Source organism: Mustela putorius, unplaced genomic scaffold, assembly GCF_011764305.1.
Source record: "Mustela putorius furo isolate JIRA1106 unplaced genomic scaffold, ASM1176430v1.1 tig00000905_pilon_pilon_pilon, whole genome shotgun sequence".
Classification (NCBI taxonomy): domain Eukaryota; kingdom Metazoa; phylum Chordata; class Mammalia; order Carnivora; family Mustelidae; genus Mustela; species Mustela putorius.
In genome coordinates this window covers 5,705,798-5,731,859 of record NW_025421511.1, presented here as the reverse complement: position 1 = coordinate 5,731,859, position 26,062 = coordinate 5,705,798, and the positions used below count along the sequence as shown (strand labels likewise).

At 60.3% G+C, this 26,062-nt stretch overlaps 1 protein-coding gene across 23 annotated transcripts in view; it reads left to right on the top strand.

Annotated features, from left to right (window-relative positions):
- CLN8 (CLN8 transmembrane ER and ERGIC protein) overlaps positions 1-23,322 on the top strand; it is a 36,889-nt gene extending 13,567 nt beyond the window's left edge. For 2 of the 23 annotated variants that reach the window (XM_004766761.3, XM_045086196.1), the window contains exon 3: positions 4,248-6,070. In XM_004766761.3, coding sequence (XP_004766818.1) covers positions 4,248-4,571 — 324 coding nt within the window. In that variant the 3' untranslated portion in view covers positions 4,572-6,070. Of the gene's footprint in view, positions 1-4,247; positions 6,071-7,212; positions 7,347-7,625; positions 8,986-9,467; positions 9,649-9,840; positions 13,282-13,578; positions 15,280-15,616; positions 15,790-20,413 lie in introns of those variants that run through there. The other 21 variants (XM_045086186.1, XM_045086183.1, XM_045086184.1 and 18 more) reach the window with 21 other exon arrangements.
- Positions 23,323-26,062: the final 2,740 nt, after the last annotated feature.

Genomic DNA, 26,062 nt, shown 5'->3' with positions numbered 1-26,062 from the left:
GTTTTGATATCAGAACGCCCAGGCAAGACTCGAGCGTTCTTTGTTCAGCACAGTTTCTTGCCGTCTTTCTCGGCTCACTGTTCACAGGGCGTTTTGTATGAAACGTGAAATACTGCTTTTCCTTGAGCAGATGTCTGATGCCGGCACCACGGATGGGTCAGGTCCCTGAGCAGTCCGTAAAGCCATGATGAGCTTCAGGAGAAAACCGAGAAGCGGGAAGACTCCTTGGAGCCTTCAGGTCCCCTGGGGTAGGCGGTTCGGGACCGTCGGAGTGAATTACCGTGTCTGCGGGTGGACCCCTCCCACGCGGCAGACGCTTGCAGGGCACGGAGCTGGTGTCTGGCCTCCCCGGGCTCGGCCCGGTGCCGCAAGAGGACGTGCGAGCACAGGGACCACGGCGAGTGGGCGGGCCGGGCAGCACGGGCAGCAGGGGGTGCCGGGGCTCGCCCGCAAACCCGGGCACGCGTCCTGGGAGCTGCAGCCGCCGCTCCGTGGAGCCCCTGCAGAGAGCGTCAGAATGTGGGGTTTGGGGATGGTTGAGGTCCTCGGGCTGTGAAGGTTGGGGGAAGGTTGGAAATCGTAAATGGAGCGGAAGCCAAGCCAGCCAACCTCTGAGTGACCGTGGAGGCTACCGGTCCAGCAGTGGGTCGTTGCAATAAGATGCCGTGACTCGGGAACCTCTAGCGTGTCCTGCCCATGCCCTGCGTCTTTCAGTTCTCTCCCTGTGGGTGTCGTGCCCACGGAGAGGGGCTTCCTGAGGACGGAGAGCAGGGGTTGTGACTTCCCTGTGCTCTCTGGCCATGAGCACAGCACCAGCGCTGTGGTCGGCTGTGGCCGGGGGCCGTGCCGGACAGACAGTCTGTGGTCCTTCGGTCCTGGCCCATCTGCCCCCGTGTGGCCCGCTCGCAGGGGTGGGCTGGACCGTCGTGGTCAGCAGGGACCTGCGTCTTAGACGGGCCTGCGATTTAACGCGCATGTTCAAGAAAATGGACGATTAGTTACATGGAATTCTTGTCATTTTTGGAAGGAACGTCTTAAAAGAGAAAGAAAAAATCTCCGTGTCTTTTGCCGGTCCCTAGTGGTGATCAGCGTTGAATGGTTTCACAGATACCTCTCCAGACTTGTACGTACTCTGCCTAGGACGCATGGCCACTAGCCTCTGGTCCTCGGCATCCCTGGGATGAAGGCAGACTCCCGTGGCGGGTGGGCACGGGAGAGAGACTGGGTTTGGGATTTGTCTGCTGTCTGCACAGCTTGCCGGGCGCTGTCTGTCAGGGCGGGCGCAGGGATCTCCGCGCTCGCTTCCCAACACCCTCACGGCACTGACTCCCGCTTCCCAACACCCTCACGGCACTGACTCCCGCTGCCCAACACCCTCACGGCACTGACTCTGCCTCGCCAGCGGGCCCCAGCCCCAGAGCTGCACCCCAAGTTGGGGCAGCTTAAGGCAGGTTTCTAGATGTGCTGCTTCTTGTTGAGGTTTCCCTCCTGTTACATGGAAATTAGTGGGGCCGACAGCCTTGAAATCATTTTAAGCTTTTTCTGAAGCTGCCAGAGTCGTGCGCAGTCGGGCTCCCAGGTTCAGGAGTCTCCGGACCATCAGGTCTGATTTGCTGAGATAGCAAAGGGCAGGCGTGGAGACAGCAAACACCACCGGTTCTCCTCCAGTGGGGCTTTGTTCTCCGCGTTTCCTTCTTGACTGATTCTGGAAGGTTAGAGTCAATGAACGAAGGGCCCAGGACTCGAACCTCGGGATAACATTCGCCCACAGAGGACGGCCGTGCTGTGAGTGGGGTCGAGTCGGTGTCTGGGCACATGTGCTAAGGGACGCTAGCCCCGGGAGCCAGAGCTGCGCCCAGCAGGCTCTGTATGGGCCGTCACCGGTGACTTGGCCCTGTCCCTGCTCAGAGCACGTGGTAACACGGGACACGAGCTGAGGATGCCCGAGTCACGCTGAAGAAGGCTCGGTTTTCAAGCTCTGAGCTTTCGGAACTTCATTGCTGTATGCGGACAAGTTTGTATTTGCAGTATGAACGTTCGTAATTTAAGAAGGCCACTTCAGCAGGGACGGGGGTAACGGAGAAGAGGCCTTTGTTCTGTGAATCTGGGGGGAACGACGGCGGGGGACGGAGTCGGCGCTGCTCAGTGTGATGGAGGAGTGATGGGAGGTGGCCTTGAGGCGTGCTCTGTCCGCGTCCCCAGAGTTTGCATACGTGAAGCCTCCTCTCTCCCACGGAGCGATCTGACCTGGGAAACGTCAAACCTTCTGCATCTCTGTGCTAGAGCAGCGTGTACCTCTGGTCTCCTTGTGCAGTCGCACAGAAGATACACTCTCACCGGTAGGAAGCAAGTGCTGTGCCCGCAGCGGGCACAGGGGAGGAGGTGCGGGCGATGGACCGAGCTCTGCAGGTGCGGTCCGTGTGGGGCCGACGTGTGCTTTGTTCCTGTGGGAAACAGTGCAGCCAAGTCCAGTGGAGCTCGCACAGGTGAGCAGAGCCCGTGCACGCGCTTGGAGCCCCACCTGTGTGCATCCAGGCTACAGCCGGTGCCACCCGTGGGTGCCAGAGGAGGGCACGTGAACAGTGCGCTCCTGCCAGTGCCGGGTGCTGTCCGTCGCCGCCTGTGGACCTGGGGTGGGGCCACTTGGCAGGTTCCGCCCGCACTGTTTGTCACCAGACTGGGGCACGCTGGAGTGCTGGGGCACCTGGTTCCTGCTGCTGGGGGGCTGACGGCCGTCGTGGCTTCTCCTTCAGACAGGGGCCCCGGAGAAGCGTAGCCTCGCCCTCTGATCTTACAGACCAGTCGGCAGACACATTTGGTTTAGTCGTCCTGTCACGTGGCCGTCAGGACTGATGAACACAGATCTCCGGGTCTCAGCTTCTAACCTGTCCCTTCGTTGTGGAGGGGCCGCACTTGTTCTGGATGTGTGCCTTGGCCCTGACTCCTGCGTGTTTATCGCTCCCGCAGAGCAGGGTCCGCGGGAAGCGCGTGGCTCTGGTCCCCCTTAAGTGGCACCACACACGGGGTTGGGGCAAGCGAAGTACTTGGTGATCATGCGAAACGCCGCCCGCAGGGTCTGAAGGTGGCGGCTGTGAGCACAGCTGTGTCCATCCATGCGGACTCCGCGGCGGGCTGCCCGCGGGGGCCCGAGAACCCGTGCCCGGAGAGGGAGCGCACTGTGGGAGCCTCCGCGGGCCTTTCTGTGGGCCCTCCGGTCCTCGCTTCCCGTCCTTCTGGGGTTCGCACTCTGCCGGAGTGGGCAGGGTGCCTCTGGGGTGTCGCACGGACGAGGCGTCCACCGACTGGAAAACACGCACAGGCACGTCTGCTCTGACGGTGTGGACTGCTTGCAGGTTTTGTGCAGTTATTTTTGGGTAAGTTCACTGTATTTCAGACAACAGGGGCGTTTCTGTTTTTATTAGTTTATTTTTCCCGAGTCATCAGGCCCATGGATTCTAGTTTTCCCGGGTCAGAGCCGCGTGGATGCATTTTCGTGCCGTGAGAGGTCAGGACTCCGTCCTGTTGTTCAAAAACCGCCTCTTCGGGCCTCCGTTATCTGCGCCCCTTCAGACTTGGCAGATGCACCTTTCCCGAGGCCCTGCCCTGCGGCCGCTCAGAGCTCCTTCTGCAACAGACGCTGCCCGCCCCCCCGGGGCCACCTGCAGCACGGAGCTCCTGGGGGAGGTTTTGTACTTTGGGATCAGCAGAGACTAGGCTGGAGAGGCTGCTTTGTGGGAGGTCTGAGGGGTGCTGGAATGTGCTGCGTGGCACCGGGCGTGACTGTCCCGGTGCCCGGCTGTCCTGGTGCTGGTGAGGTCCCACCTTGGTATCCGCTATCTTACGGGCCATCGTCAAGTTCTCTGTTCAGTTTTGGCTACGACTCTTGGAAACTAGTTGAGTGTAAATTTAATTGTTTCAGGGAAAGTCTGCGTCTGCCTCTGTCCATGGGCCCCTGGGGAGAAACTGTGGAAACTCGGACACATGTGTCTTCCTCCCCGGCTGCGGTGCTGTGGGAGCTCGTTGGTCGGTGTGCGTGGTCAGGGTTACATGTGGACTCCGCAGGGAGACTGGAGAGAAGACTGGACGCTGCTCATGCGAGGGACAGCGGAAGGGGGTGGAAGAGCTCCACCGTCCGTGCATTCACGCAGGCGGCTCCGTCCTCCGGGAACCCCCGGGAGAGGAGGGCACGCATGCGCGGGACGTGCGGGGCCGCAGGGACCACTGACCGGCGTGTGCTCTGTCCACAGGCCGGCTGGTCGGACTCGCTGCTCTGGAGGCTGAACCAGTGGCTGATGGTGCACATGTTCCACTGCCGCATGGTGCTGACCTACCACATGTGGTGGGTGTGCCTGCGCCACTGGGACGGGCTGCTCGGCAGCCTCCACCGGCCGCACTTGGCGCTCTTCCTGGCCGGGCTCAGCCTGCTCACGCTCGTCATCAACCCCTACTGGACCCACAAGAAGACTCAGCAGCTGCTGCACCCCGTGGACTGGAACTTCGCGCAGCCCGCACCGAGGAGTGGCCGGCCTGCCGGGGCCAATGGCCAGGTGCCACCCAAGAAGGGGCAGTAGCCTCAGGGCCCAGACGGCAGCGCGCTGCAGCTCCTGCCCCCAGGCCCGCCGGCGCCCCCCACACGGTCCCCCAGACACACACTCCGAGCCCAGCACGGTTTCCAGGTCCGAGCCACTGTGGCGTGCGTGTAAATTTCCACGCGGCCACCGCGTGTTCTGGAAGCCACGGTTTGCCTCTGGGGGCGGGATTTTGCTGTGACGACTCGGTTGTCTGCTGTGGTCTGTTCCTGCACGCCTGCCGTGGCGGGGCCCTGAGCAGCACTGAGGAGGGGTGGGGGGTGAAGGCCGGGCCACGGGCTCCCGTCCGTGGTGCTGTGGCCACCAGTGTGGTCTTTCTGGTCCCACGGTCAGCGTGTCATAGGTCCTGTCCAGTCATGGTGTCCCTCTTAGCTGGAGAGACCTGCCCCGGGCCAGTAGGGTGTCCTGTTGGTGCCTCTCGTCAGCGCGCCCTGCGTGAAGCGTGCGGCCCGCCGTGCACACGCGTGTCGGGGTGAGAGCACGCGGAGACCACGGGCAGGGCCCTCCACCTGGGACCGGATCCAGCCCGACGGCGTGCGTGGGTGACTGCGAGGCCTGCAGGTCAGGCCATCTGTAGGAGCACAGGAAGTGCGTGTTCACGCTCTGTGGCTCACTTGGCAAAGCAAGGGAGGTGTGCGGTCATCAGGTCTGTCTGGACCAGAGAACCGTCTTAAATAGACCGAGTTGCCGGTGGGTTCTGTGGCTGGTGTTTCTGTGGCTGGCTTCTGGGGGTGTCCAGGCCGGCAGTCATCGCCTTCTGCTGTGCGCTGAGGGCCGGACGGCAAGGCTGGCGGCCCGGCTCCCCGTGGAGGTGTGGGTCCCGAGGCTGCCGCCTTGTCCATGCCCGGTGGCAGTTACAGCAGCTTGGCACCCTTGCGGGGAGACATGGACACCCCACTTGTAGAGCTTGCCAGCCTCTCTGCCTTTCCCAGACACCTGTGTCCCCGCGGCAGCGCCTCCTTCTGGGGGGGGCGGCCCCTAGTGAGTGTCCGTCAGGCCATGAACAGGCACAGAGTAGGTCTGCGAAGCCACGGTGTAGACGTTAGGAAGGTGGGGCCACTGCAGCTCCTGACGTGTGGGGGACCCACACACGCATCTCGTTCTGGCCATGACTGTGTAATTAAAAATTTATTTTTTATCAAAAGTCCCTTAGACAAGTTTGCAAAAACCACATGTTTATTGGTCATGGGGATGCCTGACCTGCGCTCACCCGGGACCCACAGCTCACAGGGCCGTGACCTCAGTGCTGCTGCCTCGAGTCTCGGACCAGGCTTCGGTCAAGATGTGCAATACCTATTTATCTGTTGTAAGACGTGCCGTGGGGCCCAGCAGTGCCCGGCGCGCCACATCCCCGCAGAGACTGCCGGAAGGCCCGCGCTCCTGCTGCCCGCGGTCACGCGCTGTCTCGCGGAGCTGGTGTCACTGGTGTTTCCTGACGGGACGGAGGTGTAATAAAGTAACTTAAGTTTATAGACTCGAAAGGATGTCCGTTCTTGTCTCTCGATACCGTCCGCATCTGCGCAGGTCTCCTGTGTCGGGGGATGCAGACCGATGCTCCGTCTCGGCTCAAAATTTGGGTTACGGTTCGAAGAATTCAGCTTTTTTTCTTAAAAAGATTTTATTTATTTGACTGAGAGCTCACATGAGCAGGGGAGGGCAGAGGGAGAAGAAGTAGGGTCCCCGCTGAGCAGGGAGCCCGAGATCCTGACCTGAGCCGGAGGCAGATGCATCACCCACTGAGCGCCCCGGGGCCCCTTCGTTTCTGTCTGACCCGCATGAGGACTCGGACCTTGCTCGGTTCCTCCTTCACGCCCTGCGTCTTCGCAGAGGTGCCGTTCTCGCGCAGGGCGAGGCCAGGGAGCTCAGCAGCTCGCCCCCCCCCACCACGTCAGTGCTCCCTCCGGCCGGGGACGCTGTGAGGGGCACAGAAGCGGCCTGTCTGTGTAGAAAGAGGCGTCTGAACCCAGTGGATGGAGGACCGCGTGCCTTCACTGCGCAGGGACTGGCCGTGCCTTCCCGGGGCTGCGGCCCGTCCCGGGCTCTGCGCTAGCTAGTGCGAGGGGAGAGGCCCCTGTGGCCCGGGCGTGGGCGACTCGCGCATCCCCCGCGGGAGGGCGCGCACGGCAGCCGGAGGCGCTGGAGTCTCGGGAGTCGGGAGGGCCTGGCAGCGTCAGCTAGACTCTCCTGGCCTGGGTGTGCCCCTAGCGAGGACATGGGCTTTCCGGCCGGGCCTCACGCGGAGGTCACGCGTCCCCGGTGAGCGTGCGGTCCTGCACTTTCTCCTGGTCGCCAGGCTGCGGTGTTCAAGGTGGGGACACAAACCTGCCCAAGGGGGCGGAGCGCGTTTTCCCTGCCCTGCTCCCCTGTTCCTGAGCACCCTGCGGGCAGGGGGCCATGCCCGTCTCCGTAGACCCCGGGCCCCTCCGAGTGCCCCGCATACTGCTGACGCCTGCAGCTCTGGGCCATGGGGCTCTGCTGGGCGCCGTGCCGGGGACCCTGCAGGTCTGTTTTCACAGATGGACATCAGGAACCTGACCTGCCGCTGGGAGATGTGGGACAGCCACGCGTCTCTGGGGGCTTTCTCCTCTGGTGTCGGAGCTGAGGTTGCCAATGGTCCGCTCAGGACGCAGGACGACCACCGGCAGGTGCTTGCCCGCTGACAGAGCCACAGCCCGGGCTCCTGGACGACCGCGTTGCTGAGGGCGGGGTCTGTGTCCATCCGTCCGCGTCACCGCACTGCCCGGCGTGGGACAGCAGGTGAGGGACGAGCAGACGCAGAGCCCGGAGCTGGCCGTGGGGAAGGTCCCTTCGGAGAGCTGGTACTCGCCAACATGTGCGAATAGATCGTTCCAGACGGGGCTCAGTGCGGGTGGCCGTGGGGGGTGTTCTTGGTGGGGAACCGGAGTACCTGGAAGCTGGGCTGCTGGCAGGGCTCGGGACAGTCTTCAGGCCTCTCTGCCCTGTGGGTGCCGATGTCCGTGTCGTCGGATGGCGCGACACCACGTAAGGTGTCGTTGTATGGCTCTGTCCTCCCAGGAACCCGCCTGCCCTTCGTTCCGTCCAGTGAACACGCGTGCGGACAGCAGCAAAGTGGAGAAGCCCACCTCATTCTCCATTCGTGCCATCGGACGGTGGAGACGTCACCTGCCAGGGCTCCCGGCTGGCGGAGGATCCCTTCCTGACCCTGTAACCGTGCTGGAGCCTCCTGCTCGGGCCGGCCCAGGCTCGGCACCAGCCAGACGTCCTGACAGGTGCGTGGGTCCCCCGACCCCAGGCTTCGGCAGGAGGGACACAGAGCCCGACTCCCAGGATGAGGTGCAGGGGTGAGCGGGGTCGGCCTTGAGCCTGAGGGCCGCGCCCCGTGCGGCGATCAGAGCACCTCCATGCTAGGCCCCCCGAACCAGATGCGCGTGTTCCCCGCCCGCCCCCGGCTGCCCCTTCCCAGTGGAGTTCCCGTGAGCTGGCGGGATGGGCGGGGGGTCCCCCTACAGCAGCCGCGTCTGTAGGACCCCGGAGCCCACGCGCAGCCGGTGCCCGCTGCCGCCAGACTGAGGCCAGAGCCAGGGCTCCGGCCTCCTGCCAACGCGGACGACGCCCGGACTGTGGCTCACGCCCGTGTGACCGTTTGCTTCGCTCTGGCGGGGGAGCTTACGGGTTTGAGACCGCTCGTCCCCTTTGTCAGTGGCTCGAGTGTGACACACGTGTTGTCGTCCTGGGTCTCGTCCAGACTACGGCGGTGGGAGGGATCCGGAAACCTGTTTCCTTCTGATGACCCGGAACGTAGAATGTTCTGGAATCGACTCCAGGGCATCCAGAGTCTGGTAGTCTCCTTTCAGGACGGCCGGAGTGCTACGTCGGGGGGTATGGGTGGGGAGGGGATCCACACCCTCTGGAGCTGCCGACGCCTCTCCGCGGAGGGGACGGTCCTCACCCCCGTGCCGCACGCCCAGCGAGGGGAGCAGAGGTCTTCTGTCGCTTGGCGTACGGCTCGCCTTTAGCATCCGGAAGGGGGTAGTAACGTCCTGGGCAGTGGTGAGGGCGGGAGGGGGGGGACGGAAGCGGGGGTCCGCAGACTCAGGGTCAGCCAGCACCGTGACCTTGGCCTCCCCACCTCCTGGCTGGCGCTCACCTGTTCGGGCAGCCGGCGCCGACACGGGCCCTTGGGTTTCGCGTTATTTCGGTGTTTTACGCCTGCAGTCCCAGAGCAGCTGGAGGACCCCAGACATTAACCCGGAGGTAGAACCCCCCGTTTTTAAACGTCCACGTCTTCAGTCTCCAAATTCCCTGTGGACATTCGCCTGGGAACACGTTTCCTGTACCTTGTAACCCTCCCAGTCACGGAGACAGTAGAAGGCGGAACCACCAGAGCGAGAGGCCACACGTCCGCGTGTCTTTGGTTCGTGTTAAAGTAACTCAGTTCTTGCTCGAGAAATTTCTGAGTCCGTTCGGTCCACCCCGGAGATTTTATTTCCGCGAGTGCAGGCCCCTGGGGCCACAGAAGCCGTCTGTGTGCGGAGCCAGGGTTTGGCGGCGGGAGGCAGCCTGTGCCAGGACCCCGTCTTATATCTTTCCTAGTTGCATGTGTCTCCGACGTGAGACATGTCGTCAGTTAAAACACGGAAAGTTCAGAAAGATAGCTTCTCGCCAAAGTGATTTTTTTTAAGGTTTTATTTATGAGACGGAGATCACAAATGAGCAGAGAGGGTGGCGTGCGCAGGGGGAGCAGGCTCCCCGCCCCGAGACCATGACCTGAGCCAAAGGTAGAGGCTTTAACCCTCTGAGCCCCCCAGGCGCCCCTGATTTTCTGCATTTTAATTTGGAGCCAGTTACGGGGACGGTGGTCGACCACGGGCTTCAGTCAGTGCGTTTCCTCCCCAGATGAAGACGCCTGAGAGCCGACGCCTAAGAGCAGACGCCCTTCACCCCCATCCCGCCTCCTGCTGGCCTGCGGGGGGCTGTCTTGGTCCTCGTCACAGGGGGGACAGCACAAGGACCAGGGACGGCGGGGCACGCGGCCTCCCAAACAGTCCAGGCCACCTGCATCCGGACGGCTTCTCAGGTGAGACAGACCGGGTGAGCCCTAGAGCCACCGTCGTGACGGAGGGTCCGCTAGAGGGACACCGTGTTCAGCCCACTGTGTGTTCACGGTCTTCTGTCTGGGGCTCAAGGGAACAGGTGTATTTAGCCCTTGGGGGAGGACGTTTCCGACGTGGGACTAGAACTTTTTCAAAATTACGTCTCTTGATGGCAGGGGGCTCTGCGGGGACCCCGGACTCCACACTCTCCGCGCTGAGGTCAGACCAGAGAAGAGCCGGGAAAGAGCCTCTCTCCTCCCTCCTGCCCGAGTCCCTACACGTCGCTTTCCCCGGAGCTGATAGGTGACACCGTGAGGGATGACAGCCCCCTGTGCTCGGACCGTCCCTCAGCGGGGAGGAGTCTGCTGTGTTGTCCGCCACAGTGGGTCGTGTGGGGAGGGATGGGAGGCCTGTAAGCCCGTGTCTGCACAGCACAGGCCGCCGACGCTCGCGGAACCTGCTCTCCGGGGCCCGCTTGTGCCGCCGGCCAGCCGGCCCTCCTCACACGCCATCTCTCCTTCTGCGTCCGTTGTCAGGACGAGCCTCCCCCCCCCCCCATTCACGTTAGTGACTAGTGTGAGGTCCTAGAGTCCTTGTGCTCTGACCGTGGTCACAAGAGCCAGAACCACTGAACGTCGTGGTACGTCCGAGGCTCAGGGTGCCCCCGATCTGTGAGGCGGCTGCAGCTCACGCCGGCCCCTCCCCTTGCTTCCGACCACTGCGCACTTCCCCAGTGTCCCCTCTGTGTGCTGTCCCTGCGCTGGCTTCCGCTGTCCCTTCAAGGACGTGCTCCTTCTCAGTGAGGGCTGGTGCGTGGAAACGAGCCGTTGAGATGCGCTGGTCGTGCGCAGCCCGTCCCGACGTCGGACCCTCCTGCCTGTAGCCGGCCCTGCCCCATCTCGGGCATCGGCAGTGACACGCGCTCCAACCTTCCGTGTGTATGAACCAGGCTCGGGATCGCTTCATCTATGGGGCCGCCCGAGCACCCCTGCCGCAGGGTGGCAGCTTGCGTTCTGCGCCTCAGCCTGAGGGCGTCTCCCCCAGAGCGGCCAGATCCAGACCCCCTCCCCACGCCACGGTCGGGTCCTTCTCTGGAGAACAGTTGGCCACTGGCCATTGCTGCTGTGAGCATTCGGGAGCACGTGCCCCTGCGGATCACTACGTTTGTATCTTTAGGACGAATACCCAGTAGTGCGATGCCGGGTCGTAGAGTAGCTCTACGGTCAACTTTCTGAGGAAGCTCCGTGCTGTTTCCAGAGCGGCGCACCGGCTCGCATCCCCACCAGCCGTGCAGGAGGCTCCCCTTGCTCCGCAGCCTCGCCAGCGCCTGTCGTTTCGTGTAGAGCCGAGCTGTGGAGAGAGCCGAGATGCCCTTCAGCAGACGCGGACAGAGAAGATGTGGTCCGCGTACGCAGTCGGGGGGACTCCGCCGTCAGGATGAACGCCTGCGTTTGCATCGACACGGACGGGCCTGGTGAGGTAAGTCAAGCAGGGGCAGTCCGTGCTCACACGGTGTCACTCACTAGTGGGGCATGAGGAGCAGCGCGGAGGACCACAGGGGAAGGGGGTCGGAGGGGGCTGAGCCGTGAGAGACCGTGGAGTCTGGGGAGGGGCGGGGGGCTGGGTGAGCTGGTGCGGGTACCAAGGCCGGCGCGGACGGCTCGGAGCCCCGGGTGCTCTACGCACACACTGCACCCGGGACGCGGATGACCTCAGCAACGGGCGACGGGCGGTGTGGGGACTGACGCGACCTCAGAGGGGAACAGACCGTCGGCTTCGTGTGTTTGCTCGCGGTCTGTGAGTCTCCTCGAGGCCTTGGCTTGATTTTGCTGCTCGGATCAGTAGAACACGGTCATGGCTCCGGTGCCAACCCTGTGCTGGGCGGTGGCCTTCCTCCGCTCCCCCCCCCCCGTACCCTGCACCCCCCCCCCCACACCCCTGCACCCTCCCCTCCTCGTCGGGAGCTGATTCCATTTGCGTTCCCAGCCGTCTTGAGCCGCAGCTCATGTCCCGTTCAACGCACGCATTTCAAGTGTGAGTCTCGGGGCTGTCGTGTTCACAGGACCGTGCGGCCATCACCATGTCTGCATTCGAGCGCCGTCCTCGCCCAGAGCAACCCCACACCGTCAGGAGCTGCTGCCTGTGACCACTGGTGGGCCCCCGGCCACAGCAACCGAGAATCTACTCTCTGTCTGCAGGTGGGCGGCCGGTTCTGGACGCGGCCGGTGGTGTTCTGTGAGCGGCGTCCTTCACAGGGCGCGAGGCTTCTGGACTCGTCCGTGTGGCCACGCGGCGTCGCTGTTAGGGCCAGGGAGCTTGTCTTCTGTGGGTGGAGCACGTTTCTGCCCTTCGGGGGTGGCCCACCTGCCCGCCGTAGTGGACGACACCGCCGCGATCTCCTGCGCACATTCTCGCGTGGACACGTGGTCTCCCTCCTCTCAGGTGTGAGCGGGGGACGGACCTGCTGGGACACGGTGTCTCTGTGCAGAAGTCCAGGACGGCTCCTGGGAGCGGGCACACCAGCTGTGCCCCCCCAGCAGCGGTGAGGCTCCAGGCTCCCCCTGGCCTGGGCCTCGTCGGCCTGCCTCGCTGGAGCCATTCTGGTGGGCGCCCAGTGATCTCGTGATGCCCGTGACTTTCCTTTCCCTGGCGGTTAATCATCCATTCATTGGCTCATTGACATTTGTATATCTGCCCTGGAGAAGTGCCTACTTATGGTCTGTTTCATTTTTTGTTTTTTTAAGTGGGCTCGATGCCCGGGCCGAGCCCAACTTGGGGCTTGAACTCAAGCCCCTGAGATGGTGACCCGACTGTCAAGAGTCGCACAGGTCCCTGACCGAGCCAGCCAGGTGCCCTTCTCTGTTCTTCTCTGACTGTGTTCTTGCATGCTTAGTCCTGTCCTCGGGCTCTCGGCAGTCTGCATGCTCTGCGTACGTGCCCTTCCCAGACGTAAGATTCGTAAATATTTCCTCCTGTCTCTGGGTTATGATGGTGCCCTTTGAAGCACAAAAGCCTTTATTTTTCTCGTCGTGTACTCTCGGTGTTTAGGAAGGCTTTGCCAAACCCAAGGTCACAATTTCCGTCTATTTATTTCCTTCCGGGAGGTTTATAGTGTCGGCTCTTACGCTGAGGTGTTTGGTCCATTTTGAGGTAACCCGTGTGTGAGGAGTTTGGCAGGGCCCGCCTGCCTCCTGCAGACGCGTGTTCCCCGCTTTGTTGGAAAGATGATTCTTTCCTTGTTGAACGATTTTGGCATCTTTGTCAAAAGTGAACAGACTTCAGTTGCAAGGTTCGTTCTGGATTCTCGGTTCTGTTGTTTATCCGTGCATCTGTCCCACTGTCTTACTGTAGCTTTTGCCAGCTCTGTACAGCTGGGCCGGTGTTTCCACCTGGGATCAGAGAGCGCGTCTACGTGTTCGTCAGAAGCCGGCAGGTGCCTTCCGTTGCTTGCTGCCCGTCCTGCTCTGCCCCACGGACCCTCGCTCCTTTCCCGGATCGGTCCCCTCCGTTCGGGGGCGGCGGATACCCGTTGGCCCAGCCACGATCACGGAGTTTCTCGGCTGCTCGCACCGGGCCTTCCACTGCTGCCGTCTGTCGCAACGATAGACGACGTGTCCGTGAGTAACGTGCCTGGTCGTAGTCCGGGAGGCCTTCGGAGGTCCGCTGGGTGGGAGGTGGCCGCACGTGCCTGTGCAGAGTGGGCGGCCCAGATCCCCGTCCCCAAGCCAAGCCGCGTGCGACCGTCCCCACGGCGACCCGGCAGCTTTGTGACCGGTGAACGGTGTCTCAGACACGGCGTCATCAGCACCTCTCACGTGTGAATGAGGCTGAACGTCCCCCTGTGTGTAATGCGTGTTTATATACATGCGGTCTAAGTCGTCTGTTCGGGTCTTTTGCCTGTTTGTTTTCCACAGGATCATTAACCGGTTTGCGGCTTTAAATGCGTCGTACATCAGGGATCTGGTCTAGCCTTGGCCTCCACGATGTGGTCCCTTCACTCCATCTGTCATTCGTCGTTCCGTGGAGAGAGGGTGTCCTGCTTGGCCGTGCGCAAGTTTCTGAGTTGCAAGGCTCAGGCTCCCGTCGCGTCCGGACCCGTGGTGGGACGAGCGTCTGGTCCACCAGGCCGTGGAAGAGCCAGCCTCATCGCTTCCCGCCGCAGTCTCGGGCCGTGGAGAGTTCGCTCCCGCACGGATCTGATCTCGTCTCTCCACACAGCGCGCCGGCCGGCCCGGCACCGTGTGCTACAGTGTCCGTCTTGTGTACCGGCTGGAGAGGACGTGTGTCCGTCCACACTGGGCTGCGTCTGCGCTCTGTGCGCCGTCTGGCTGGTGAGCTGAGCAACGTGCTTCGCTGGAGTGTGTCGCGTGCTCTGCGTACGTGCCCTGGTCCTTTACGGAGACCCCGTGAATGTCGCACGGCAGCTTGGAGCCCTGACATCTGGTGACTCCGAAGCCACACCCAGTGACCGTGGGAGCCTGCCCGTGTACTCACGTCCACCGTCTGGTTGCTTGTGGCTGCGTAGCTGACCGTCTGAGACACGGCACGTTAAAACCCCGTTTGTGAGCCCAGATTCACCGGACTCGGCTTCACACCAGGAGTGGCCGGCCCAGAGAGCCCTTGCTCCCTGCGAGGCCGGTTGGAGGACAGTGACCTTGTCTGCGTGTCCGTGCGCCCGGGAGCTTTTCTGTGTCTCCTCACACAGGTGTCAGACCCGTCTGGGTACGTCTGCTTGCAAGCTGCTAACTCTTTCCTTCCTGTCATCCGTGTGCTCTCCCCTCCTCTCCCCCGCCACGGGGTCACTGTGTCTGCACGTGACGGTGACTGCTGTTCGCAGGTTAGCTTCTGTCCGAACTTGCGGATTTGTTCTGAGTTCGTTTCTCATAGATCATCTGGACTTCCCCAGCGTAGTACTCTGCTGTCAGCTGCACACAGAGGTACTTTCACTTTGTTTCTGACATTCAGGCCTGTGGTTGTGTTTCCCTTGTGTAGTGACGCTGACCGACATGCAGCAGCAGAGACCACGGGGAAGCCGCGGGCATCCCTCAGGAGGGCCCCGTCCGGACATGCCGGCCTCTGTCGGGGCCGACCCGACACTGGAGAGCGCTCATGCCCCTCGGTCACCCGAAGCACTTGTCATCACAACGGTGCTGGATTTTGTTAGGTTCTCCTTTTTCTCTGGCGCGTCTGTGGAGGTCGTTGCATAGTTTATTTTAGACTCATCATAGGATATTGAGAGATTTCCCGGGATCGAACCATCCTTACGTGTTGTTGGCCATGATTCTCTGATTGCTGGGATCTCTTGGCCAGTATTTTGAAATTTACATTAATGTTCATAAGCGAGACTGATCTAAAATTGTCTTCTACGTATGGATGTTTGTCTGTATCAGTTTTTTGTTTTGTGTGTGTGTGTGTGTGTTTTTAAAGATTTTATTTATTTGACAGTGCAAGAGAGCACAGCAGGGGGAGAGGCAGACGGAGAGGGCCCAGCAGGCTCCCTGCCAAGCAAGGAGCCGGATGTGGGACTCGATCCCAGGACCCAGAGATCATGACCTCAGTTGAAGGCCGTCGCTTCACCAACGGAGCCCCCGGCACCCCATCTGTGTCAGTTCTCGGTATGCTGTACGTGCTTATGTGCTTGCTAAAAGCAAACTGAACTCTGCTCTCTACAGGCTTTGCAAATGTGGTAGGTCTTTCATGAAACCATCGTGTGGTGGGGAGCTCCCTGATGAATTTCTGACTTTCTTCTCTGGAAATTGGTCTCTTTAAGCTTTTGGTCTCTGTTGGGGTTGATCTTGGTTGTTTTTCTTTGTTTTCCTAGAAAATTTTTTTTTTCCTAGAAAATTACTCATTTCATCTAAGCTACCAGTTTTTGTAGATTTTGTGTATGTGTGTGTGTGTAGAGGGCTCACATGTTTCTGAAGTGACTCAATCAGATTTCTGATTTTCCAGGAGGGCTTCGGGGTCCGCCCAGCCGAGCACAGAGCTGGGAGCCGATAGTCGTCCTCGTCGTTCTCGGCGCCGGGGCAGCAAGGTGTTCTGAGGCGTCTGGCGTGAAATGCAGGATCTGGGAAACCAAACCCAGTCCGTGACGTGTTAGCTGTCTCAACACGGTCACCTCGTGGGTGGGTGTTCTGACCGTCCTGGGGATAATACCAGCTCTGTCACCTTCAGCATCCAGGCCACATGGTTCCCGGCCCAGGCCTCGTGCCTCTGCGTCAGCAGGAGACTGAAATGAGTGGCCGTGTGACCCCCGGCCCCGTGGGCTGGTTGTTCACTGCAGGCTGGGCAGGCTGCCTCGGAGGGGCTCTGGGGACAGAGTTAATGCACGCGCTTTACAAAGTCCTCATTTTCCGTTAAAAGTTCACACTGAAGCCAGCAGCCTCCTCCTGGGCCCCTTCCTGAGGGAGAACAGCTAGAGGTTTGTCTCTGTTCTCAGACATCCGGTGAGGGATAGAGCCCGTCACACTCTCGGGCCATGGGTGCCACGTCCCTGGTGGCCCCCGTCAGAGTCCCCCTGTCACTGCCACTCCCCGGTCTCCCAGCGAGTTGCTTCTGTCCCCAGTGAGACAGCCTCCAAGACAGGCAGCCTCCGAGACAGGACGTGGGGGCAGGAGCCCGTGTGGCCAACACAGGAGGTGGGGCGGGGTGGGGGGCAGCGAGAGGCAGGAGAGCAGCCGTGAGGGTGTCCGCAGTCCACGGCCAGCACGGCAGGCGGAGGGCCCCGCCAGAAGCACAGACTGCGGGGAGCACGGGCTTCCCACCGTGTTGCTGCGGTGGAGGCCGGCTCCGCACCTGCTGGAGGCGGCAGTCGGGTCCCGGCCTGCCCCGTCCTGCTCTGGGAGTGGGTGGTTTCTCCAGACTAAGGGATGCAGACAGTGGGCCTGGGGACTGGCCCAGGCACTGGGTGGTGCTGCCCGGGGCGGTGCTCAGGACGCCTGCCGTGGCAGACGCGAGCCTCACAGAACAGGTGCTTGCAAACAGGTGATGGTCAGATCGTGTCCGTGGTGGTCGGTGCAGATACTGGGTGTTTTTTCCCCTCGGGACCTGTTTCACGATGCATCCGAGTAGCCGTGAGGACGTTCCACTGGTCCTGAGCCCCGCCTGGCATCCAGCGTGCGATCCCCACTGGGGCCTCCAGGCCCCTCCGCCTGTTCCGGACCCCAGAGCGGGGACGGCGTCCAGGGGTCTGCAGGGGCGGGAAGCCTGGGTCGGTGGTAGCAAACTCTGGATTTGGCTGCTTTCTGCCTGACAGCTCACAAGAAGGGTTGGCGCGGTTGAGATGTTGAACTCTTGCCCAGCGTGCGGGAGGCCGGGGACCCGTGTCACGTGCTGCCGCTACTTCTCGGACTCCTAACGACAGAGCGAGTCTGCCGGGCCGGTAGCTCCGGACCAGTGTCGGGGTCCTGTTGCTGCTGTTCCTCCGCGTGTCGAGCAGCACAGGCCTGCTCTCCGTGGTCCCGAAGCTCTGCTGTCCAGGGCGGGTCTCAAGGGGCCAAAACCTGGTGTTGGCAGAGCCGGGGTCATCCGTGGTGGCCGTCGGGGAGGACCCTTGAGTTGCTGGCGAAGTCAGCCGCTTGCCGTGGTGGGACAGAGACCCCTTGCTGCCGACCATCGGGCGGGCTCGTCCCCTGCCCACAGGGTGCGCTGCATGGCCCTTGCCCCGCTCAGTGCTCCCCCGGTCCCGGGCCCTCTTCCCAGAATCCGCAGGGGCAGGCCTCCCACCTCCAAGGGTGTGTGTGCACCTTGGATCCACCTGGTGCTTGGGGCCAGGTCGCTGGACACCGCGGCAGAGCCCCTTCCCCACGATGGGGACACCTGCGCAAGCCCCAGGGGGTTAGGATGGGGACATTTTGGGGGTCCGTTTGTGCCCATCATAAGGTTATTTGCCTGGTTTTCAGCTAGAATTCCTGTTCCTTTTTTGAACGTCGATTTGCTGAGGTTTCTGGGCTCTCCGAGGCACTGAGTCTTTAACTGCGCATCTCCTCGTTCGGTCTTTCCCTTGTTCGTTTCACGGTTTGCCTCATTGAGCATAAACGTTCACACGGTCTAATCCAGTTCACGGATCTCGTGGGTTATGCTGCTGGCGACTGGGGGGTTTCCCCATCCTGTGTCCCAGAGACGCCACCCTTGTCATCGGCTGTTCGTCCTGTAGTTTTCTCTTCCCCGTGCCCCGGGACGCACCCTTGTTTGTGGTGCGAGTGGGTCTTCTGGTATTTCAGGGCCGCAAACCACCCAAGACTTGGCGGGGTGAGCAGCTCTTTCCTGTGTGCGTGGCTTCTTGGATCAGGGATGCAGACGGGGCCTGTTTCCGCTCTGCAGTGGTGGGAGCTAGAATTCTCCAGAAGCTTCTCCACGTGTACCCCGGGCGGGGACCCTGGCCAGCTCTGAGTCTGTCCCCACGGAGAGGGGAGCTCCCCCTGCCCTCCCTGAGCAGCTGGTTAGTAACTTCCCCGGGAACACGGACAGCGTTCACTTGTGCTTGTGTGTCCGGACTGTCCACGGGGCCCCGTCGGTCGGTCTGGTCTGCGTATCTGGTGTCCACGGACCATCTCTCTGCAGAGTTCCGGCCTGTCCCGCCGACCCTCCGTCCATGCTATTCCCGTGAGTTTGCTTTGCGCCTTGGCCAGGCCATACCGCAGCGCAGAGCCCGGGCACCCAAGGTCGCCATCGGGTCCCACGTCCTTTCTGATGGCCGGTCTGTGTAGAGAAAGGCCGCGGCCCTCCCACGGGCCGTCACTGAGCTTGAACACCGCAGGTCCTGCCCTCGAGTGCCCTGTGTCCCCAGAGGCCAGTGCAGCAACCGCTGCACATTCCAGCTCAGACCGGCTTTGCCTGTTCTAGAACGTCCCGCAGCCGCACTGCAGGCTCTGTCCCTGGGGCCTGGCTCCTCCAGCCCGTGTGTGGGCTCTGTGCACAGACCGGGTCTCAGGAGCGCACAGCGCTGGGTCTCTGCACCCCGCTGTGGCGTGGGCCTCGCTCGGCCTGCACGCTGGCTGCCGCTCGCAGGTGCTGGGTCACGGAAAGTTTCCGGCTCTCGGTCACGCGGTCGCCACGACAGCCCCTCCATGTGCACCTGCCGGTTTTCCCAGGTAATCGCCGCAGGGGGACTCGTAGGGGTTGGTGGGAGCTTAACTTACGGTAAAAATCCATCCTTGCGCAGGGCAGTCACCACGGAGGCAAGGTTGGCGGCGGTGTGGCCAGTCCTCTGTGTTCTCGTGGTCCCGGCTGCTGGGTGACCACCGAGACGTGGCCACGTCCCTGTCCGGTCTCCCTCGGATCAGCCTCCCGTTCCTTTGCAGCCACCGACCCAGCCTCGGGCTGGGCTGGGGCCGCTGCCGCCGCCGAGCTCGGGTAACTGCCCATCGGGCGCCTCCCCGGGTGTGTCCCTGGCGCAGTGAGCACAGGGTCGTGCTCTCTTCCGGCCTAAGGAGCACGTGGGCCCCAGGCAGCCGTGGTGCGTCTGACTTTACGGAGACTGTTGGTGTGTGCGGCGTGGTTGCGTCCGTCTTCCCCGTCTGCCTGTCTGTCCTCCTGCATGGCCCCTGCCTCCCTCCGAGTCTGTCCCTGTTCTTACTCCATTTTCCGGCCCCTCTTTGAACCAGACGCCTTCCCCTGCGCTCCTGGGCGGCGCGCCTCCCCCTGCGCAATCACGGCGCGTCGCCCCTCGGGAAAGGGCCACCTCGCTCCCTTTGCGCTGCCCTGTGCAGTGGCTGCAGCTTCTCTGTCTCGTTCTTGCTGCAGCTGTAGCGTTTGTGTTTCCAAAAAAATGCCTTTCATCTGCATTTTCTCATCGATTTGTGACTTTAAAATACATTGTTCTTGTTTTGGCAAATCTAACATCTGTAGTTGTCAGGGGTGTTGTATATTTTATTTGCATTTTCTTGTCTGGTTGTTGTTTTGTTTTTTTAAGATTTTTGTTTGAGGGTCGCCGGGGTGGCTCAGTCCTTAGGCATCTGCCTTGGCCTCGGGTCATGATCTCAGGGCCCTGGAACGGAGTCCTGCCTCGGGCTCTCTGCGCGGCAGGAAGCCTGCTTCCCCTCTGCCCCTGCTCGTGTTCCTGCTCTCGCTGTTTCTTTCTCTGTCAGATAAATAAGTAAAATCTTAAAATAATAAAAAATAAAGATTTTTATTTGACAGGGAGAGAGAGGAACACAAGCAGAGGCAGAGGGAGAAGCAGGCTCCCCACGGAGCAGGGGAAGGACCCTTCCCAGGACCCGGGGATCGTGACTTGAGCCAAAGGTGGACACTTAAGCCCCCGGCCCCTGTTTTCTGGTGTTGACGCTGTTGCTCAGGGTCTGTTCACATGAGTAGAGCTTCCAAGAAGCAGGAGTTTTCTGTTGTTAACCTTTTCACTTTCTCAGTAACATTTCTGTTACTATTTCCTGTGACTTTGACTTAATTCAGTTTCTTCTTTCTAAATGTTTGTATTGAATATTTGTGGGGTTTTTTTTGCAGTTTTCTTGTTTTCTGCACTTTGACATTACAGAATTTCCTTGAAGAACTGCTCTATCTTTGTGTTGACGTTTCTGTTTTCATTTTCATTCAATTCTAAATATTTTTTAACCCTGTAAGGTTTTTACTTTGAGGCCCCAGTGTTATTTAGTAATAGTATTTTTTCCCCAGATGTGGTGTTTTTACAGCAATGTCCTGTTGGTGTTTATGTTGGAAATCACTGTCCTGCGCAAGCGAGGGTGTGATCCCTTGGCTGCTTCGCGCTTACTGGGTTTCCTTCGTTGCTAAATGCAGGCTTCTCGACACGGGGTCCGGTTTATAAACAGCCCGCGTACGTCTTTAGGAATCGGAGTCGTTGTCTCTGCTGGATGCGGAGCCCACGTAGGTCTGACAGCTCAGCCTTACAAATGTGTTTACGACTTCGTTTCCCTGCGATGTTTCCTCCAGCCGCAGCTGCCAGCTTGTGTTTTTCTCTGTACAGTTGTCAGGTTTTGCCTGATGCGTTCCCAAGTGCCGTGTGGTACCTGCGTGTTCCTGACGGTCCCCCCGGCCCGGCTGTTCGCGGCCTCACGTTCGTCCATCGGAGGACGCCTTCTCTTCACCCCCAAACGTGGCAGAGCCTTCGGCCGTTCTCCAGCGTCTGGATTCTCTCTACTGTCTTCTCAGTTCCCTCAGCTGAAGCCCGGGGCTGTGCTCCTGGCCCCGCTGCAGGTGCACCTCCCCGCTCCCACGGGGGCCGGGGGGAGACAGATCCCCTGCCCTCGCGCCTTGCCAGGCCCCCGCATGGCCACGAGCTCCACGAGCTGGGCGGCCCCTGCGGTCACCCGCACCAGGTGTCGGGCACGCCCTGGCCCATGGCTTCCTCCCACTCTGGTCCCCGTCCCCCAGCGTGGCCTTCTTCCTCCCTCAGTTTGAGACCCCAGTTCGGGGGCCATTGTGGCCCCCTAGCATACCTGTTCCCGGAACCAGCGCAGGAGATACCCACCTGCCTGGAACGTCTCCAGCTTCCCAGCTGCACCGTGGCCTGGTGTTAGGGACAGGGGCTCCGTCTGGCTCTGTTCCTGGGAGGGACGGTGTCTCTGGACAGGTGCATGTGGCCTCTTCCTCCTGGTGCCTCGGTGCTGCGCCCCTGGAGGTGGTCTCACTTCCTCTCCCTGTGGAGCTTGCTGGGGCCTTTCCTCCACGCCAACTGCCGGCCCCACCGAGCTGTGGAAAGCCCAAGGGAGCCCTCTGTGAGGTCGTGTGCAGGCGCGGCGAGTGCCAGACCCAGGGACTTCAGACCAGTACAACCCAAGAGGGCCCAGTTCCGTACAGCCCAGCCCACTGGAGCCCAGTATAGCCCAGTGGAGCCCAGCTCCCTGTGCCCTGGGCACAGGGCAGGGGGGGAGAGTCAGGGACTCGCGGGCACCGACGGCTGGGCTGGAAGAGGACCGCGTCCCGGGGTGGGCGGTGGCAACCGTGGGCCCCAGAGTGCCTGCTCCGTGCCGCTGGCCTATCCACCTGAAAATGGCTACGAGAGTACGTTTCACGTCACGTGTTTCACCGCGGTTACGGCCAGTACTAGCAGTCGGCGGCTGCAGTTACTGTTTGCCGTGATTTTGCTTTTACTGCAGAATTCTGCAAGAAAAAGCAATAGGACTAAATTCCTGCAATTCATAAACCCGTAAGCGTAGTCTGTGGCCGTGTGAAGCCATCACAGACCTCAGGGACTTTTGTGTGGTCCACAGGTGACCCCCAGCCACAGCGCAGCAGGCTGCACCACAAGGGGCACACGGCGCAAACCCCCCTCGAACTGTCCCGAAGCTCCGTGAGGCCGGTGGGGACCCGGGCCGACTCCCCCAGATGCACCAGCAGATGGCCTGGCCCCGCGCCTCAGTCCTCCAGCCTAGGCATGAGGCCGCCTGACACATCCAGGGTGCCACTGGGAGATCACGATCCCTGGGGGGGGTGGTACGTGCTGGCCATTCCCCCGGCAGGGCCCAGCGGTGCGTGTCGTGTGGTCTCTCCGGAGCACAGGACGGGAGCCCCACAACTGGAAGCCTGTCAGCGTGTGCGCGTGTGTACACATGCTGGAGGTCCACGTACCTCGTGGCTACGGATCCCACCTGACCTCGTGTAACGGGCACAGAGCACGTAGCCCAACAAGTATTACCAGGTGCTGGGAACGTAGTGTTTTTGGGGAGGACAGGTTTGGCAGATCTGGGTGACCCCGTAAGAGCACATGCGGGGAGAGCCAGGGGCTGAGCCCAGGGAGGGGTCCCAGCTATGTGCGGTCCTCACGCTTGCCGGCGTGTCTTCCCTAATGCTCGGTCACACCCTCGCTGGCCCGCCGCCTGGTGATCCAGGCCTTTCCTGGGGCCACGCTGCCTTTGGAGTTTGGAGACAACAGATACCCAAAGGCCTCCACAGGGAACGTCCAGCTCTCACCATCGGAGGGGCCGCTCATGCTGGCCTTGAACCTGCAGCCGCTGCGTTCACCTGTTCCCGCTGCACACGGGGTCGCGCAGGGCCATCTTCCCTCCCCACCGGAGGACACCAGTCAGCAGCCAGCGGGCAGTGACAGCTCCTGTCCTCCAAGTGTCCTTACGTGGCCTGTCCCTTTGCAGCGGCCACTTCCTCTTTGCAGGAAAACCTTCAGGAGAAGGTTCCTCTGCTTCCTCCCGTCCTGTTCTGCTCAGCCCCGTGCCAGCCAGGCCCGCGCCAGCCGTCCCTCCCCTGTTCACCCCACCCCCAGGCCCCCAACCTCCCCCAGCCCCTACCCAGCCAGGGCTGAGTAATCACTTCCAGAGCCACCGCCTACAGGGAGCCCTCCTGCCTTTCTCCCTCTTTTCTGTCGGCCTCTTGATCCTCAGAACCTCTCCGCTGTCATGTTCTGTCCGTGGACGAGCTCACCTGTCCCTCGGGTTCCAGCCACATCTGTGCTCACCGGCAGCCCAGCCCAGAGTGCTGCCGGCCTCTGATGTCCCCCATGGGATCTTGAACACCACGCGACCGCAGCTCCGTCCCCGAGAGACTCGGGCGTTGTGCACCGTCTGCACGTGGGCCCTCGCGGTCTGGTGTTCCGGGGACCGCCGCCGCCGGGCCGGCGCAGGGACAGCAGGAGCCGCAGGACGGTGACAGAGTGGCGGAGGTGACGGCAGTTTGCTCACGAAGCTGTGGTTTTAGAAAAGTTATTTTTCGTGAAATAAACTGTTAACGTGTGACGGATGTTATTTTTAACGAATTAATGCTTTCAAGTAGCCTCACGTTGGCTTCGTAGCCCAGTCAGCGTGGCAGAGCGTTCTCCAGCCCAGGGTCGAGAACAGCGAGGGGCCCGGGAGCCAAGCCCCGAGCCGGGCCGCGCCCCACCCTCGCCACCTGCCACTGGGCCCGGCGGGACTTGGGGCTCCTGCTGAGGACGGTGCACCGGCGGGACGGGGTGATCCAGCGGGGATGACTGGGGGCACTGCCCGGGGCAGGTGGGTCACAGGTCGAGTGACCGGGAGGGGCCGTCGGGACTCGGGCCCTTCTAGTGCGTCCGGGCTGCTGTCGCGCACGCGGCTGGGGCTTCTCGGGACTTGACCTGCTGCGCAGTGAAGGCCTCTTCCCCGTGTCCTCTAGTGGAGGAGGGGCTAGGAGCCCTCTGGAGCCCTTGACCTGGTCCCTGCCAAAGGCCCTCCACCCTGACACGAGCACACTGCGGGGTCAGGATTAAACATCCGGATTCTGGGGGGTCCACAGGACGGAGCAGAGCAGCGGCACCCCGCTAAGGTAAAGGAATGTTGCTGAGGGCCGGCCAGGCCACGAGACCACGCCTGGGGGGGTGGGGACTGTGGCTCCGCGGACTCTGCGGGCCTCCGGCAAACCCAACAATGGAACGACAGGGAAGGGTCCCGAGAGTTCAAGGGAGCCCTGGGCAGAGCCAGGTGCAGGAGAGCCCACCGTCCAGTCCCCATCACCTGCGCTGGTCTGTCACTGACGCGAGGGGACTCTGGGCCCCAGTGCTTCCCAGTTCCCTGGGGTTAGAGTCCGACGTCTGCCTGAAAGGTGGGGGGCCCAGCAGCTGCCTTCTCCGCGTCGCCTGGCGGCCGGGGGAGTGGTGTACAGACGTCACCTCGCCAAGAAGCAGCAGAGAGCTGCCCCCTGCTCCTCCAACTTCCCGGGAGAAACCCAGACCCCCTGGGCGGTCACAGGTGCCATCTGCTGTTTCTCCCTCTCAAGAAATGTTAGTGGCGGGGCGCTTGGGTGGCTCAGTGGGTTGGGCGCCTGCCTTCGGCTAGGTCATGATCCCAGGGTCCTGGGATCGAGTCCCGCATTGGGCTCTCTGCTCAGCGGGGAGCCTGCTTCCTCCTCTCTCTCTCTGCCTGCCTCTCTGCCTGCTTGTGATCTCTGTCTGTCAGATAAATAAAACCTTTAAAAAAAAAAAAATTTCCTTTGCAGTTGCACCAAAAAGAACAAGGTAGACTTAACCAAAAAGTTAAAAGACTGTCCTCTGAAAACAACAAAACATTCATTAAAGAAATAGAAGATGACAGAGCTGGACGGAAATGTATTCAGTCTTCCTAGACTGGAGAATGAATATTGTCAGAGTGTCCACACTACTCAGAGCAACCCACAGATTCAGTGCAATCCCCGTCAAAATCTCAACAGCATTTCTTCACAAAATGAGAAACAAATAATCCTAAAATTTGCATGGAACCACCAAAGCTCCCCAGTAGCCAAAGCATTCTTGAGAAGGAAGAATAAAACTGGAGGTAACACAATCCCAGATTTAAGTTCTATTACAAAGTTGTAATAATCCAAACAGTATGGTCCTGGCACAAAAACAGACTCACAGAACAACAGACCAGACTAGAAAGTCCAGAAAGAAATCGACATTTGTGTGGTCACTTCATGGACGCCAAAGGAAGAAGGAGTATACAGTGGGGGTAGGCAGTCATGAATGGTGCTGGGGAAACCAGTGGGTGTGTGCAAAAGAATAAAACGATCAGTTTCTTACATTAGACACACATTAGCTCAGATATATGTTAGACAAAATCCATAAATATCCTAGTTTAAAAAAAAAAGTAATTTCTGACATTAGCCTAAGCAGCATTTTTCTAGCTATTTCTCCTCAGGCAAGGTAAGCAAAGGCACAAGCACAGTACGGGGACCACACTCCCACCAAAGCTTTTGCACAGCAAAGAAAACCAACCAAACAAAAAGGCAACATACTAAATGGGAGAATATATTTGCAAATAATATATATGAAAAGGAATTAATCCAGAATATATTAAGCACTTACACAACTCAACAACCAACCAACCATCTAATTAAAGGTGGGTTGAGGTCCTAAGCATTCTTCTGGAGAAGACATAACATGGCTAACATACATGAAAAGATGCTCAACCTCACTATCAAAAAGAATAAAGAAGGAGCCCCTGGGGGCCTCTGCCTTTGGCTCAGGTCGTGATCGCAGGGTCCTGGAATCGAGCCCTGCATCGGGCTCTCTGCTCAGCGGGGAGCCTGCTTCCCCCTCTCTCTGCCTGCCTCTCGGCCTACTTGTGATTTCTCTTTCAAATAAAAATCTTATAAAAAAAGAATAAAAATAAAGAATATTCTTTAACATAATGAGAGATCACCTGGCACATCTTATTTTATAAGAAAATACAAGTGTTGGCAATGATACGGAGAAAAAGAAACCCTTGTGCACTGTTGGTGGGAATGCACATTGGTGCAGCCGCCCTGGAAAACAGTGTAGAATATTCTCAAAGAACTAAAAATAGAGATACCATATGATTTAGCAATTCCACTACTTGGTATTTCCCAAGGAAAATGAAAATACTAATTCGAAAAGATACTGCACTCCTTGCTTATTGTAGTACTGTTCACAATGTCAAGAAATGGAAGCAATCCACACGTACTTTTTTTCTTTTCTTTCTTTTTTTTTTTTTTTAAAAGATTTTATGTATTTATTTGACAGAG